Source organism: Esox lucius, chromosome 1, assembly GCF_011004845.1.
Source record: "Esox lucius isolate fEsoLuc1 chromosome 1, fEsoLuc1.pri, whole genome shotgun sequence".
In the NCBI taxonomy this organism is placed as follows: domain Eukaryota; kingdom Metazoa; phylum Chordata; class Actinopteri; order Esociformes; family Esocidae; genus Esox; species Esox lucius.
This window is the reverse complement of record NC_047569.1, coordinates 32,682,931-32,700,691: the sequence shown is the minus strand read 5'-3', so window position 1 is coordinate 32,700,691 and position 17,761 is coordinate 32,682,931. Positions and strand designations below refer to the sequence as shown.

At 42.1% G+C, this 17,761-nt stretch overlaps 1 protein-coding gene across 1 annotated transcript; it reads right to left on the bottom strand.

Annotated features, from left to right (window-relative positions):
* Positions 1-7,583: 7,583 nt before the first annotated feature.
* Positions 7,584-17,368, bottom strand: si:dkey-202l22.6 (interferon-induced very large GTPase 1). The gene is made up of 3 exons (XM_010873000.4): positions 17,267-17,368; positions 13,992-14,143; positions 7,584-13,235 (listed from the first exon to the last, which is right to left on the bottom strand). The coding sequence occupies exons 2-3, from the start codon at positions 14,038-14,040 to the stop codon at positions 8,278-8,280; spliced, it is 5,007 nt and encodes a 1,668-aa protein (XP_010871302.2). The 5' UTR covers positions 14,041-14,143; positions 17,267-17,368; the 3' UTR covers positions 7,584-8,277.
* Between the last annotated feature and the right edge of the window lie 393 nt (positions 17,369-17,761).

Below are 17,761 nucleotides of genomic sequence, written 5' to 3'. Positions count from 1 at the left end.
TTATTTTACAACTGTAACTGAACCATTGCAAGTTACTTGTGTCTAAACTGGTCTAAAACAGACACACAGCTTGCCAACTGAAAGGCTATAGGAAACACTTAATTCAAATATTAAAACAGATCCGGTCGTTATTTTCTTGAAAAAAAAAGATTTTTGGGCAAAATAATCTGTTTTCAGTTCTTCAGGAATAATTTTTATGCTGTTTTGGTATATTATGACGTAAAATACCAAAAGTATGTTTATCAAATTACTAAATAAATGAATAACAAATTTGAAGACCCTGGTTCTGACCCACCAGCAGCAGAGGTGCATGTCCCAAACCCAAGGGGGCCCACAAGGGGGTATAAAGACATGCACTGTTAGTTTCCTTTATACAATACTTGATAAAATAACCAAAAACAGCTCAGGTCAATGCTAGCATTTACTGAAATTAAATCCTATGACTTAAATATAATTCACACATAGTAGTGTTAAATAATGTTTTTACTTTGGTATTTTATAAAGGAAAATTAGGTTAGGATAAAGGTTATGGTTAGCGTAAGTGTAAGTAGATAATTAGATAAAATGTTACTGATAGTCAGTAGATAATCCATAAATCATCTACAGAGGCACTATTGGAGTGTGGCCAAATTGTGCATTCAACTCATTGATTAATATTGATTGCCTGAATATGGAATCAGATATTATGTGTGAGTGTGTGTAACTATGTTCCTGTGTGTATACTTGCCCGTTTTAGTGTATAAATCCTATTTACATACTAATGTTTGCTCTTTTGCTCCATCCCCCCTCTTTCTCTCGTTTGCTCACTCTTTCTCTATATCTGACTTTGTGTGTCTGAGTGCCACAGAAGGTTTCCTGGACAGGCATCACACAACACAACAGAAGCAGTGCCCGGTCCCATTGGTATGCTTCATAAACCAGACCTCAAAAAGGCAAGCCCGAGAGATGTCCTAGAAGCACATCATTGCCTGTTCAGACCTTTAGAAAAGAAAAGCTTGCGCCATATAAGGGATCTGTGAAATACTATATTTTTTATACTAAACAAAATTCTGGCAAAATTCGATTTGACCAGAAACACATAACAAATTAATATAATGCAGCATAACTATTTCAGAGTGGATGGCTAGTTTGCCAAGACTATTCAACGAGTCATATTATTTATATTTGTTGCATTATAATATTTGTTACATATATTTTTGTTAAATATGGTTTAGTTGAGGTTTACATGCGTTGACCTCTGGAAATAATTTCAGGATGAAAATGGCTGGAAATTGTTTCATAATAAAGCTCACATAAATCCCCCGAATATTCACACTTTACCTTTTGACAGGATTTCATTCCTATTCCTGTCCCCGTGATTAAGCCCTGAGGTATGTCTATAAAATAACTATCATTACACGCTTGGACAGGAAAGATCTGAAAGGTTAGGCTAATTGCGAGCTTGTCTGTCTTGCTAAATATCTTAGCCTGGGTTATATTAGTAGCACAGGCCTGGAGTCATCTAACCTATTGTCATACACAATTAAGACAGATCCCTTGAGCCGTGTTGTTACTTCAGGCCCAGACATCGCCGCAGAACTGTCCTCAGAAGGGCCAACCTCCGGAAAGCAGAGGAATGAGCAATCTGTGTGAAGAAGGCAGCCATGACAGTTGAGGCAACATAGATGAGGGTAGTGAGGGGTGTGTGGGGAGGTTTCATGAACCTATTTTCACTCCGGAGGAAGGTTAAGGTGCTGCCTTTGTGTCAGAAAATAGGAAATCAGCAAAGGTCTCAATTCGTCCAATTCCAAGCAAGATCGTCTTTTTAGCACCGGATGAAATTTAAAGCTTATTTCCAATTGACGCCACAGTGGCTTTAAATGTCAAACATGCTATGACGTGGATCCAGTGGTGAAAAGTGAGAGATGAGTGAGTGGTTAAGAAGAGAAATCTGGTGAAAAGTGAGAGATGAGTGAGAGAGTGGTTAAGAGGAGAAATCAGGTGAAAAGTGAGAGATGAGTGAGAGAGTGGTTAAGAAGAGAAATCTGGTGAAAAGTGAGAGATGAGTGAGAGAGTGGTTAAGAAGTGAAATCTGGTGAAAAGTGAGAGATGACTGAGAGAGTGGTTAAGAAGAGAAATCTGGTGAAAAGTGAAATGAAGCTCAACCTCGCTTGGTCTATAACCTCTTTCATCCCTCCTTCATTAATTGTTCTGAGGGTGGAAAGTGGGTTGTTGTTCAATGGATGGAAAAATAATGGAGCAGAGACAGGGAGAGAGAGGGAGAGACAGGGAGAGAGAGGGAGAGACAGGGAGAGAGAGGGAGAGACTGGGAGAGAGAGGGAGAGAGAGGGAGAGTCAGGGAGAGACAGGGAGAGAGAGGGAGAGACTGGGAGAGAGAGGGAGAGACTGGGAGAGAGAGGGAGAGAGAGGGAGAGACAGGGAGAGAGAGGGAGAGACTGGGAGAGAGAGGGAGAGAGAGGGAGAGACTGGGAGAGAGAGGGAGAGAGAGGGAGAGACAGGGAGAGAGAGGGAGAGACTGGGAGAGAGAGGGAGAGAGAGGGAGAGTCAGGGAGAGACAGGGAGAGAGAGGGAGAGACAGGGAGAGAGAGGGAGAGACAGGGAGGGAGAGGGAGAGACTGGGAGAGAGAGGGAGAGAGAGAGGGGGTGTCAGGGAGAGAGAGGGAGCGAGAGGGAGAGACAGGGAGAGAGAGGGAGAGGAGAGAGAGAGAGGGAGAGACAGGGAGAGAGAGAGGGAGAGACAGGGAGAGAGAGGGAGAGACAGGGAGAGAGAGGGAGAGACAGGGAGAGAGAGGGAGAGAGAGGGAGAGACAGAAAGGGGAGGAGAGGGAGACATAAGGGGTTAGAGTGGCAACAACACAATAGGGAGGGCAGCACTTAATGACACAAAAAAGACCAACAGCGATGGAGAAAAAGAGAAAGCTGTTGACCATGAAACGACAAAAGAGCATTTAACACTTATCACTGTGTCATCCTGTCAATTCACGGTGCCTCCCCCCCTGGTTTTTACATAGAGGACAGACACCCCTGGCCCAGGTCACATTTACAATTCCATTCCAGTCATTTAGCACACACTCTTATCCATAGCATCTTACTTGTGCACACAACCAAAAATATTCAAAACTAGTTCAAGCAGACTAGTTTCGTTCAGAGTTTAAGTCAATTACATTTCCAGTACAGTCAATTTAGAAGTCAACCAAACTGCAATTTAAAATATTCCTCCTAGGAAAACATAAAGTCCTGAATTAGACCGGAGTTTATATAGAGTTGACACCAACACTGGTTTCAATACATTGTGCTTATCAAATCAGTAAGAACTTAGATATTACTTCCTTATAATAAAATACATATAAACATTTGATTTAATGTAATTAGAAACTGGTTATTGCTTCCACGTGTCTGACCAGCTGACATGAAACTGTGGTAGTACTCTCCTGTCATCCCTCACCTTCCTCTTGAGAGTTTCTGTCCTGTCACGGACCAGACTGGGAATTAGGTTAAGGTTATTGCAACCTGACACACTGTCATTTTGTTTACTGCCTCAGATTGGAGGGGCTAATCAAATATTTGAAAGCAATTTGTTTGGCTGACTGGATTCATCATCCTTACATTAACCTCTCTCTTTCTGCTGGTCACTCCCTCTTTCATTCGATCTGTCTCTCCCCCTCCTCTTCGAGGGTGTTCATGCAATTCCTGTTCAATTTAGATAACCCCCTCTATTATAGGGCCTAATGTTAATACTCCCCATTAAGAAAATTACTTCCAAGCATGTATCAGCCCAAGCAGGCTTCATTGAGCCACTAACACAGTCATTAATATTCATATTGGAGAACCAGGTGGCTCTAATCATGTCATATATACTGACAGAGAGGAAAGATCAACTTATTTTGTAAATAGTGATAAAATAGACAAAACAGATTGAAAGTCATCTTTATTCTGCATTAAGTGGTTGTGTAATTGAGGTATAAAAGAGGTGGCCAGATATGGAGCTCTTTGTTAATCTTCTTCATCTCCTTCTGGCTTTGCCTTTTGACTCCAGGAACATCTGTCAAACTTCAGTCGGACAGTTTCCTGCGACATGCCCAAAGACGGAGATAAATATGCAGCCTGTGTCTTCAAGTTCATACAGTGCCTTCTCACTTCTCTTTGTGTGTTAATTAGGAACAGGTTCTTGCCAGACCACAATGCAGGCGAAGACATCCTGCTGGGACATCGGCTGGAATTAAATGTGAATTGAAATGTGTGTGTGTGAGAAGGTTATGGTTAATTTGTACCTATACCTGGGTTTGACAGGCGTCCCATTGGTTCTGTCACATTCGACACACTCCATCCCTGCTGCTTCTCCTTTGTGTTGTTGTCTTAAGAGGAGTCAGTAACACAACACAACAGGTTCTGAATACAGATGATGCTAGTGCAGAAGCACCTACCTCAATTACACACCAGGTTTTTGAGGGCAGGTATAGATTATGATGCATTTTACAGTAAGCTGGTTCAAAAAACTATTACCTTTCCTCGCCACGTGATTAGACAGTGTTTGACGTATTCATGCTGGTCCTTGTTTCAGACCTTCAGCCCGGGTCTGGTCAGCTCCAGTCAGTCCAGTCAGTGAATGAATGGATCCTTCCAAGAGGTCTGAATACATCTGGAACCACACCTGGTGGTCCAGTCTGATATGGTTCTCATCATCCTCTACCACTGGTCTACTTCAATGTCATTTTAGGATCACAGCAGATGAGATGAGTTTTCCTAAGTACTTCATATGCGGCAAATGTCTTGCCCTGGGAAAGGAGTAGAACACGAGAGAAACAAATGGCACTTAGTAACAGTGCATCTCCCACAACGTTTACATTTTGTTCTCCCAACACTCTGCCAATCAGCATGAAGACCACATTAACTGTAACTGTTGAATCCGATCAACCGTCGTGGTGTTTTTCATTGGTACATTTACTATCCTGACGGGTATCAGAACTAATCCCATTGGTCCTGGGAGTCCATACTCACCATCCCATTGGTCCTGGGACTCTGCACTCACCATGCCATTGGTTCTGTCTGATTGTAGCAGTCTATATTCACCATTACATCAGTGATGGAGGCTATAATGATCTTGTCCCCCACCCGGGACCTAATGTGGTCAATAATTGTGCTATTCTGCCCTCTTGTGGAACACATGAAGCCTCTTGCACACTAGTGCATCTGTGTTTTATGATTCACATTTGGCCTATCATACAGAAAACAGTTTTCTAAATATGATGCTGGGAATCCACTCATAAGCCATACCATAATAGTAAAACCCTCTCTTTTCTACTACTACTGTAAGTGGATCCCGATAAGAAAATCTACAAAATTACTGAAATGTGAATCTGAAATATGTCCTGGAACCCCAAACGTCCAAGCTAGGACTATTCTACAAGTTCACCCTTCTAAAGAGCAGGCCCATCCAAATGCATTCTGTGATAAGCCTGCAGGGTTGGAGGGCACAAAATGGTGAGAACTGTTTTGGCTCATGAATGAGCATTTGTTTTACACTTACTGTCAGAAATTATATTAAAACACCAAAGCAGGCTTTAGAAGCTTAATTCCTACATTCAACAGTAAAATATAATCTACTTTACTGAAATAAAATACATAAATACCAGCTTAAGGGTGCCTGAATGGCAAAGACAAGACTGATCTACCAGTGGGCAAAAACAATTTGCGGTGCAATAAAGCCTATTATTGAAAACATTCATTGCCTAGGCTTATGACAGAGAAAGAAGGGAAGAACATGAAAAAAAGAGTGAGAAAAAAACATCTCCTTCAAGCTTCATGTCACATCAGTGAAGCATTTCTATTACATGTTTTTTCTTCTTTTTTTTACTCTTCTGAAAAGCTAAATAAATGTCCTTTAATGTATCAGTTTTAGCATGAACCTGCAACAAGCCCACGAAGATAATATAATGCTATCTTTCAATGACTGATTACATCTCAATGAAAAAGAAATGGCTGAATGAAAACCCTTCAACAGATCTCAAGTGGCATGACAGGGAGTTGAAATATTACATTTTTCTACTCTGTTCTCAGTTGCAATACATGGGGGTGGGGGGGCATTATTGTTCTCCAGCAGAGCGACTTGCAAAGCAATCAAATTACTTGAGCGAATGGTGCCTCCTGCACACCCCCTCCAGAGCCTCCTGCACCCCTCCTCCAGTGCCTCCTGTACCCCCCTCCAGAGCCTCCTGCACCCCCCCCCCCTTCCTGCGACTATGAAAATAGCTGTTCAGAAGCATGAAGTGCTGGGATAAATATTCACATATTTTCAACAATTGCTTTCCAATGTGTTCTCCAATGGAAACCTGTTTAGAATGCTGTGCAATTGTAGATCATTCAAACATTGTCATCCTCTGTGTTCAACAGCTTTTTGAGATAGTTGTCTCCCATGTAGTCCCACAATTATTGTCGTCGGTGACCAGTACACACTTTTCAATACAATAAATAAAGCTTTTATTTTTTTTTTTTACATCAGCTGTTGTCACAAAGGGATTATGCAGATGTCCAGCCTATAATCAACGCCCTGTGCACACTGCCAACTCTCCTACACTGTATATTTTCCAAAATTGGCTAAAGTACTTTCTAGAAAAGCTGAGGCCAGGTCTTTGAATTGTTCAGAGAACCATGAAGCCTGAATTACAAAGTCATGAGCTGTAGCTATACATATTAACCCATCCATCAAACCGGATGTCCCAGCCCACCTCTCACATCAATATGGAAGTCCCGCCCATTTACTACTTATGCATATTAACCCATCAGTATCAGTATGCCAAATATTAATAGTCGGATCGATGGCCAATGAATTATTATTTTCATACAGATAGAGCATAGAGCGCGCTAGATTGGCTTTTTAGATAAAGCAAGCCAAGGCCTACTGATTTCATATTAAGACTTACATTTGAGAAATGCTTTTGTTCATTGCCCACATAGTGAATCATTGATTGCCAGTTCTCCTGCTGTAATAAACAACATCAATAATGCAGCGAAATTGAACCAAGTCGACAGGTTATGACATTATGCCATTACTTTAGTAGAAAGTGTCAGTTGCAACTGTGAAATAAATTGATTTTAAGGTTAATTAAACCCAAACCCATCTGGTTCAAACAGGCTGAGACAATAAGTAGAGTCCAGTAGACAAGACACCTATCGCAGGTTGTTCATGTTTCACACTATGTGCAAGTAGCTGTATGCAGCTAACATTAATGTTATAATTTGTTAACTAACCAGATAAATTGCCCATCATGAAAGTTTTGTGTTGTGACTAGTGAAAACACACATTACAATTACACTACCCTTTTAAGATGACTTGCTGTTTGACTTAGCAACCTACAGTAACTACATAGGCATGAACCATCTGATTAGCAAATAGATACCAGTGACAATGCTGTGGCATATAATGTATGAAGGCGCCTCTCAAGATGTACAACCTTAGGATTCTCCTTTGTGATTACAATAGCCTTTCTCATGTTGCATTGTAGTTCAGATTCACGTTAAAATACCTCTGTTTCTTGTGTAATGAAGAAGAAAGGCAATCAATCAATGAGTAGACATTTTCAACATTCAACATTTATTTTGTGTTGTCAGCTTATTAATCATGATTTTATTGTTCTTTTTTTCTGAATAGATGATTAAAGACTCATATTTGTAGTTTTCCTCTGCAAAAGCGATCAACTTACATAAATATACAAATGTGCAAATTCTGTCTGTGTGTGTGTGTGTGTGGGTGGGGGGGGGGTCATGACCCCCCAGTGTTACAGACAGAATAATATGATCCCTGGGAAAAGTGTGCAATGTCCAGAACCCACTGACCCTGAAACCCCAAAACATTTTCATGACATTCAAAGCAAGGAAGTGCATTCAATGATCAATGTTCTACCCTCAGAGGGAACATATGGTATTTTATAAATGATAACATATTTACTTCCTATTTTTGTAACACACAATCCAAAATAATATTGTCTTTGTTCTTTTCCAATAATTTAAATTACCCTTATGTCATTTTTTTTTTTATTACATTCAATTTAAACATGTGTATTCATTGATAAATATCTTATCCATCCGGGGAACATTTAGTATACCCCATCAACTCTAGAATAGTATATATTTGTGTCAAATCATTTCACCATGATCACATATCAATACATAAACATGAGTGTACATTTAAACTTGTACCAGTAATTAGCTATCGTTGTTATCTATTGGCAAATATAATAGCTAATTGTCAAGCCAAGTGTCAAGCTGTTAAAGCCTCTTTCAGCATGTCTCAATAGGGAATGCCTTTCTCAGACTCTCTAATGCCTCATCCTGGGTTATCAACTGCCACTCTCCAGGCAGCAGAGCTGGATCCCTTTGGTACTCCTGTGCAAACCTGCTATTAAACCTCACCAGCACATACCTCCAGTAGGCACTGGGTGTCTGGCTGTCAGGGTCCTCTGGGGGGATGTGCCAGTTGGGGTAAAGGGAGCGATAGTCCCTGTAGGGACGGGACTGGCCCCCCGTGTCCTTGTTCTGAAACAGTCTGTCTCTGGCCATGTCAGACGGACAGGTGTGGTGAGAAAGAGAGGCGGAGTCATCACATGTGTAGGAGAGCAGGCCCTTGGGCCGGTGGAGCAGAGCACTGTGGACTTCATGATCGCGCGCACCCGCTTCACACGGGGCCTGGCAGAAAGGACATTGCTTTTCACACCCTCGCAGCCTGTTGAATAGGCTGTTCTGAGGCTTGATGGGAAGCATTTGGAGGATCTCCAAGACCCCTCGGTCTTGAGAGAACTGCTTTGATAGTGCCAGACGCATCTCTGCAAGGGCTTCCAGCAGGCATGTTACAAATCGAGCCCATTCAGTAGTGATGTGAAAGAGGGGACCTTCCATTTGGCCTCTGTTGACTGTCATCTCTCCATCTGCCTCCAGAGTGAGACATACCTTCTCCAGCAGCAGATTAATATCACTCAGCACCCAGCTTACACCCTCTGATGTCTGACTGACAGCTGCCGCCATCTTTCCTATGATCTTTCCCAGACGCTGCTCCCTCCACTCATTTATCATAGTCATCCCTGTGAGACATTCCACTACTTTGTTCTGGATTCTCTTGAGGCTAAAGCTTTCGTAGGAGAGCAAGTACTCCAGGAAGTTCTCAAAGCTATCCTCTCGGATAAGCTCCTCCAGGAGGTGGCAGTTAAAGGCATGAGGAGAAAGGTACTGCTGTGAGTCATCCTTATTCACCATCTCCTCCATGATCCACGTGCCCAGAGGTCTGTATATGTAATCCAGGGCTGCCGGTTTGAGAACCATCAGGGTAAATGCCCGGGCCACCCTGTATCCCTGGTCTCTTTTACGGAACTGGTAGATAAACTCTGCCATGAACTGGTTCTTCTTCCCATTTAGATAGACAAGAAAATCTCTGTCTCTGGCATAGCGGTCATGCATGTCCTGGAAGTCGCGACACGCATGACTACAGAGATAAACCTTGAGATCGACTTCAAACGCAGACCTAATTTCAATGGACTTTGTTTCTAAGGCCCTGTCAACGATTTCTAGAACTTCAGTGATGTAACTGTCAGAAAAGTCTGCTACCACGGCAGATTTCTCTTTCACAAAGTTGTTGTACTCTTCTGTAATTCTTGTTGCTAACCGATGGGCCTGTAATCTTTGCAACCTGTTGTTCACTTCAAGCATGTGCTTTAGCCTGCTGCGGTAGCCAAAGTGGTCATCATCAACAATAAAGCTGCATGGGATCTCTTGTCCTATAGCATTTAGCTTCTGCATATGTTTGTGCAGCCCATGGTGGGTGAGGTTCTCTTCAAGCTTTTGAATCACACGAGCAGTGATGTCCTCTTTCTCTGACGGCCTAAATTCAAAATTGGACAGTGACTCTGACCACGCACTATCAAATTCCTTTTCCAGCTGCTCGTCATTTAGAAGACACTTGTTGGACTTACTGCTCTCTATCAATCTATGCAGTTTAACCTCCTCCTTAGCATCCAGTACTGCCTTAAAGCTCATCAGCTTTGTGGAGGAGTAATGATCCTCTGTAGCAGTCTGCAGTTTCTCAAGGATCTCAGTTGTAGCCCGTTTCTGGAGGACATTCAAACTGTTAAAAAAGTTTGATTTGAACTTCTCAATAAATCTTTTGTGGAGGTCATCCTTCTTCAGGTTATCCTCCAGCGTTGAACGCATTTTGTCAACCTCCACCTTAACTTCGGTCATGGCTTCCTCCTTCAGCAGTCCAAGAGGATCACCTCCTTTCTCCAAAGCCATTGGTATGCCTGTGACGATCCGATCTAAAGCTCCCATGAACCAGACCTCCATGTGTCCCAGAAGGTTAGTTTCCCAATGGGAAAGCTCTGTACATATGACGCAGAAGGCCTCTGCCACATCTGTGTCCCCAAACTTGAGGGGAAATGCTGCCCATTTTACAGTCTGCCAAACACTACATAGACGCTCCATAAACTCTGGCACACTCACCGCCTTGGTCTTTGATGCACTCTTCTTCAAAGCCTCTAATATGTTCTGCTTCACCTGCAAAACAGTGCTGCTGTATTCTTCGTCAACAGAAACAGAGAGAGAGTCGCTCTGCCAAGGCCCAATCAGGCAGGGTATACAGCTGGAGACACTCTCTACGGAACTGTCACTCTCAGGGGCAGCTGTTGCCACCTCAGCTTCTGCCTCAAGGACGCGAGTCACACGCTCGATCTGTAAGGACAGCAGTTTAGAGTTCAGTCCCACGCCCTGGGACAAGAGCAGGCTGATTGGCATTGCACCAGAACCCCTTGTCCGAAGTAGCGCATTCACTGTCACTGGAAGGGTGGTCTGCATCTCAGTCTCCCCATCTGGAGGCATGTTTTGCAGAATGACATCACTCAGTCCTGCGACCAGGGTGGCCATCTCATTGTCACGCTTCATGGTGTCCTCTTCCTTTGACAATCCAGTAGAACAGAGTCCCTCTACATCGATCATCAGCAGGAAATCACATTGCATTTCCTTCTTTAGATTGTCTGGTAAGCTCAGTGCCAGCATGTATGCCCCCCTAGTGCAACCCTTCCAACCACTCGGGAATTGCACCCCAAAAAGAGCAGAGAACACCTCCGAGTTCCTTGCACTGTGGATCCCCAGAGACGTCAACACACGGACCTTGGTACCGGGTGGCAAGCGGCGGTTAAACTCTGCCATGACACAGCCCAGCCAGGAACATGGCACGTTGGATGCGTCCCCATCCAGAATCTCCAGAGGGACCCCATACAGGAGCAAATCAGCCGCCACACTGGGGAGGCGCAGAACGTTGTGGGTCCCACTTCCAGGACTGTGGTGGGTCAGCTCGAAGACCAGACCCATCTCACGCAAGAAGTGCTCAAGCCCCAGAACGGGTGTGAAGCCCTGGTTCTGTTGCTGTTTCTCTAGCTGCTCCAGCTTCATCTGCTGTTCTTCCCCTGCTGATGAATCTGTGGTGAAACTGTCATCATCTTGTTCAACGTTGTTTTTATTCACTGCTTCATTTCCAGGCAATTTGGTGGTTTCATCAATTGCTTCTTCACCATAATCACTGATTCCATTCCTTTGTTCACCATGTCTTTGTGACTCACCATGTTCATGTATGGGTGGTAGATGTTGAACGGGTAACTGCTGTTGGATGGGTGTATGATTTTGAATGGGTGAATGATTTTGAATGGGTGAATGATTTTGAATGGGTGAATGATTTTGAATGGGTGAATGATTTTGAATGGGTGAATGATTTTGGATGGGTGAATGTGGCCTCCTCTGTCTTGCCTCTAGCCTTATTCTCATCCAAGCCAGAAAATAGGCTCTCTCAAGTTTGTCAGTGTTACAGAGGGCATCAGTGAAAATCCTCATGGCTGGTGGCATCTTGTAACTGCCCAACTCTTGGAGGAGGCCTTGCTTTTCTGTTTGCAGCTGCTGGCTTATCTTTTCCCCTGCATCTTTCTGACAAGCCTCTTCTTTCTCCACCTCTGCCAACCTACTCCAAAATGCCCCTTGTAAAGGCAGATTCTGTGCCCTGTAATGGTTAGCTCCATCCTCTATCCCTTTCAGCACTTCCTCAACCTGAGCTAATGCCTTCTTACACAATGGTCCTTCGTCCACAATGATTCCTAGCTCCTCAGCTATACTTGTTGCATCCTCAATGGTAACATAAGTCAACCTATCAGGTAACATGCGATTTACGGTCTCACTTAGCTGATCTGCCAACTCTTCCTCACTAATACCACGTCCCGATAACACAGTAAGATTAAGACCATGACTAAGCTTCTCCACCTCATTCTCCTTGTTTTCCTCTTGACCCTGACATAGGTCAATGATGATAACCTGCTTAGCCTTGCCCTTCAAAGAGGCAAGCAGTTGGTGTTCCTGTTCCCTGATGTTTCCACAAAACACTATTATAACAGATGAGGCTTGGCACAGGAAGCTGACTTGTTTCTCTTGTCTGATAGCATCCCCTCTGAGGTTAGCAATTGCCACAGGCTCCGGAAAAACATCCTGGTTGGGTTTGCCAGAAGGGAAGTACCAGCATAACTCCACTAAGCCATTGGCAAACCTTCGAGGGAGTTGACCTCCGTCCATGCCCCGATGCAGAAAACACTCATTGGATTTTTGGGGACGTCCCACGAGGTGACTCAGTACTCGTGACTTGGAGACACTGCAGTGGCCAAGCTTCACGCAAGAGAGCAGTGGCATCGCAGTGCTCACTATACCTTCCTCCAAGATCCCATTGTGTTCTGCCAGAGAGTGTGGCCTCCACTGTCCCACAGCTCCTCGCAAAGACCAGAGCAGGAAACACACTGACTGATCTGGGGAAATGGGGGGCAGCAGGAGAGGCACCGCAAACTGTCTTTGCACCATGCGGGCAGATATCTCCTGCTGCAGGAAGCTGTTGGCTGACCGGTAGACTGCGATCACCAGATCCAAAGGGTTGACCAAACACTGAGAGTCCTCCTCGGTCGGCCTAGGAATTATCTCTTCTTGTGGACCACCAGGGGGAGATTCTGCAGGGGGTTGGCAGCAGGCACTCCGGGCCTGAGGGCTGAGAAGCCAGAGGCCTTGAAGAAAGGCCTGGGGAAGGTACTTGGCCTGCAGGGGAGGTTGGTTCTCACAACTCCAGGTGTTAATATCAAGCATTATTGTAGGGTCCAAAGGCACGTTCATGGAGGCTTTCAGGCCCAACTTTACTATAACCTCATCCTGGGCCAAGTCCACTGGAGTCCCTGAAACATGGACACATCAGTGTTTTTTCATCTCAAAGGATTTAGTCATTACTAAACTGCACAACCTACTAAATGTAAATTATATATATATATATATATATATATATATATATATATATATATATATATATATATATATATATATATATATATGTGTGTGTGTATATGTTGAATTACTGGTGAAGGGCCTGAGGATATTTAAAACTTTATTTTGTGATGGTGTAGTTCACCCATATTCACAAGTGTCTCATTCTTTAAACATTGATTCATTACATTAAAACCAATCATTACTTGCTATTAACTACAAGCCAATATGAAACTGTGTTATGACGATTAGTTGAAATGTTGAATCAAGTGTATTAGCTCCGAGGTGAACAAAATACATGGAAAACTGGTGGTTCCAAAGAAGTTTGCTCTAAAACACTCCTAACAAATTATATCACATTATCGTTCTAGATTATGCATTTTGGGGGATGGAAATTCTTTGCAAAGACATTTTCAACAAAATAGGCTCTCTCATTTGATGTAATATCTTGTTGGTGTGTAGGTTTGGAGCATTTTATCATGCTTAGATACATTCTTGTGTTGTGTTCTAGTCATTTATTGCAGATACTAAGCTAATCTTCAGTTCATTATTCTAAAATGTTCACTGCAAAAAACAAAATGTATACTACAACAGAAAAACCTTTTGAGGGATAATTTTTCTAGCATGGGAAAAAAAGTCTACATGGAAAAATGTGTGAACTTGAGACTTACTCTTTTTCTTGCTGCTTAATCTTTTGGTCATCTTATGGATCACAGACATGATGAGGCTTGTTGTTCTTCTCAATTATCAATGATGGGTTATAGGTCTGTCCACACCTCTACACCAAACAGCCTTAGGTTTATTACCTATGTTCTCGTTGATTCTGAAAAAAAAGAAATATTTATTCTTCGGGCAAGTCCTCCCATCTCTGCAGAGAAAGTCTAAAGCTCTGTTAGAGTGGCCATTGGCTTCTTGGTCACCTCCTTGACAAAGGCCCTTATTGTCTTGTTACTTAGTATGGCTGGACAGCCAGCTCTAAAAAGTATCTTGGTGGTTCTAAAGGTCTTGCATTTCACTTTAAGCACTGACATGCACTCTTAAGTGTGTGACCTTATATAAACACGTGGTCCTTTCTAAATCAACTGACAGCTGGTCTCCAGTCAAGTTCTAAAGACTGATCGTTTCAAAAACACTTGATGAATAGGAGCTCAATCTGGAGAGTCATAGGAAAGAGTTTGAATATTTATTTACATAAAATATTTCAGGTCTTTCATTTTCAATAAAAAGGCCAAATCACTTTGTGATGATGGGGTATTGTGTGAATGGGTGTGTCCAATCTTTTGACTGGTACTGTATATACGTAAACACCACCATATAAATGTCTGGGGTCACTTAGAAATGTTCTTGTTTTTGAAAGACATTCTTTGGTCCATTTAAATAACATGGAATTTATCAGAAATGTGTAGATATTGTTAATTTTGTAAATGACAGATTTTTTATGGAATATCTCCATAGGCGTGCAGAGGCCCTGTAAGGCCCACCTGTCATTTCACATCCTCTGCCTCCAGAACACAGCGCATTTCCCATTCTCCATGAACGCAGCTCACTGCTCGGTTCCCAATCACCTGAATAGTAATCACCTGTTCAGCCTTTAATTAGTTGTTCCCTATTTAGTTTAGTTTGATGCACCTTTTTCTTTGTGCGGTTTTGTCTTGTATTCGTACGACAAACTAAGCCGTTCCGTTTAGTGCTCTTTGATTATTAGCTTTTCCTGTGTACCGACCAGTCTTCCTGTCTGTTAATTCTTGACCCTGTTTTGAGCCTCCCTGATTTTGCACCTACACCTTTCTGCTCTGCTGTGTATCGACCATTGCCTGCCTGACTACTGCCTTTTGGATTTGAATTGAAACTATGCTCTGTGTAGTGAACCACTCCAACATTTGGGTCTGTGTTGTATTCTCACAGCCCATTATCAGCAACCAATGGCCTGTTGTGTTTGCTAATCTAAGTTTATCACGTTAAAAGGCCAATTGATCATTAGAAAACCATTTTGCAATTCTGCTAGCACAGTTGAAAACTGTTGGGCTGATTAAAAAAGCAATTAAACTGGCCTTCTTTAGACTAGTTAAGTATCTGAGGCATCAGCAATTGTGGGTTGGATTACAGGCTCAAAATGTCCTGAAACAAAGAACTTTTTTCTGAAACGTGTCAGTCAGTTCTTCTTCTGAGAAATGAATGCTGTTCCGTGCGAGTATCTTGTACTAGATGTGTAGTACTCGTTTCACAGAACAGCACATACTGGGTCTAACCAGAACAGAAAGAGGGGTACAAGGTTTGTACAGGGTAAAAGGAATCTTGAAGAGGGACGGCTATCAATCCATTCTGCAATGCCATGCCATTCCCTGTGGACGGCGCTTGATTGGAGGCAATTTTCTACCTACAACAGGACAATGACCCAAAGCACAGCTCCAAACTATGCAAGAACCATTTAGGGAACAAGTTGTCAGCTGGTATTCATTCTGTAATGGAGTGGCCAGCGCAGTCACTCGATTGCAACCTTATTGAGCTGTTGTGGGAGCAGCTTGACCATATGGTACTTCAGAAGTGCCCTTAAAGCCAGTCCAACTTTACAGATGACCTCAAGAAATTGACAATCTGCAAGGCTGTGACTGTTGCAAATGGAGTACTCTTTGACGAAGTTGTAGGACACATATTATTGTGCGTAAATATATTTCCTATTTATTTTTTATTTCCTAAATGAATTTGATGTATGTTTGCGTGTGTGTGTGTGTATATATATATATATATATATATATATATTACACTGGCCTTCTATATATATATATATTCAAGAGGAGGATGGATGGTCACAAGCCAACAAGCAAAGCCGAGCTACTTGAATTTTTGTGCCAGGAGTGGCATAAAGTCACTCAACAGCAATGTAACAGACTGGTGGAGAGCAAGCCAAGACGCATGAAAGCTGTGAGGGGTTATTCAACTAAATATTGATTTCTGAACTCATTAGTATTTTAGTATTTAGTATTGTGTTGTTGAAAAATGAATAGGAAATTGTTTTCTTTGCATTTTTTGAGGTCTGAAAACAATGCATATATTTTTGGTTATTTTGAGCAGTTGTATTTTCTACAAATAAATACTCTAAATAACAATATTTTTATTTGGAATTTGGGAATAATGTGGTCAGTAGTTTATAGAATACAACAAAACTGTTCATTTTACTCAAACACATACCTATGAATAGTAAAACCAGAGAAACAGATAACTTTGCAGCAGTCTCTTTATTTTTTACAGAGTTGTATATACACAGTATATATATGTATATATATATATATATATATATATATATATATATATATATATATATATATATATATATATATATACTGCTTCTGTCACATCTTTTGAATTAATGTCTTTGGACCAACATCTAGATCAGACTACATTCTTTCTATGTGTCAAACCTAGGTTGTGTTGCAGGCAGGTTTTTCCTGTCCTAAACTCTTGTCCTAAGTCTGCTCCTGAGGTTAACCACAATAAAACTCAGTCAACCACTACAGTCAACAAATCAACCACTACCAATACCTTCAAACACCATCTGCTATTCATAATTTGGAGATCACAACACTGGGAATGAAAGGCTGTTAGACATCTCCATTTAGAGGAGTCTCATTCTCACAATATTTCTGATCAACATAGCTAATTAGATGGTACACCTACATGCTGAAGCTAAGAGACTGTACGTCACACTCTGTTAGGACAGCTTAGCTAATCTGAGCCTTTCTGGCTTTCAATAGGCTACAATGAGTTATATACCATCCTTGAGGTAAGTATGACTTGAACCTAAGAGTTATATTAGAGTATGTATTCACTGTAGATTTGTAATAACAGGGTTGAAAACAGGCAAATAAACCAAGTCAGTAAATTGTATACAAACAAATGAATTAATACCTTTAGACAATACATGCTCCAGACAAAAAACAGTTCTTACCTGTGGCATACTTCTTTTCACATCTGCTGTAGTCAAGGAACATCTTAAAATGGTGTGGCTGTGACAGTTTAACTCTCTCTTTCTTGCTGGGGAGGGGGGGATTCTTATACCTGTTCTTTGTTAAAGATACATTCCTGGAGCTACAGTATCTGATTGACCTTGGACACATTCAACGTGTGAATGTACATAGGCACTGACGAAGACGCACGGAAACCCCAAAAACATCAGGGTCGGGACTAGTTCAACTGCATGGCAGGAGGGAATTGATCTAGAATTGAGACATGATAACAGCAGTCCCCGGGGTCTAAGAAAAAAGATGACGCACGCTGTTTGGGGCCCTCACCGATCTATGTGGGAGATATGGCTTAATCTGATCATTTGAATCACATTGCTAACATAACACCCTTATTGGTCAGAGGCAAACACTTAACATTCCACCAGAGACAGTGCACTGTTAATGGATAAGGCATTTTTTTTAACTGTCGTGTTGAAACA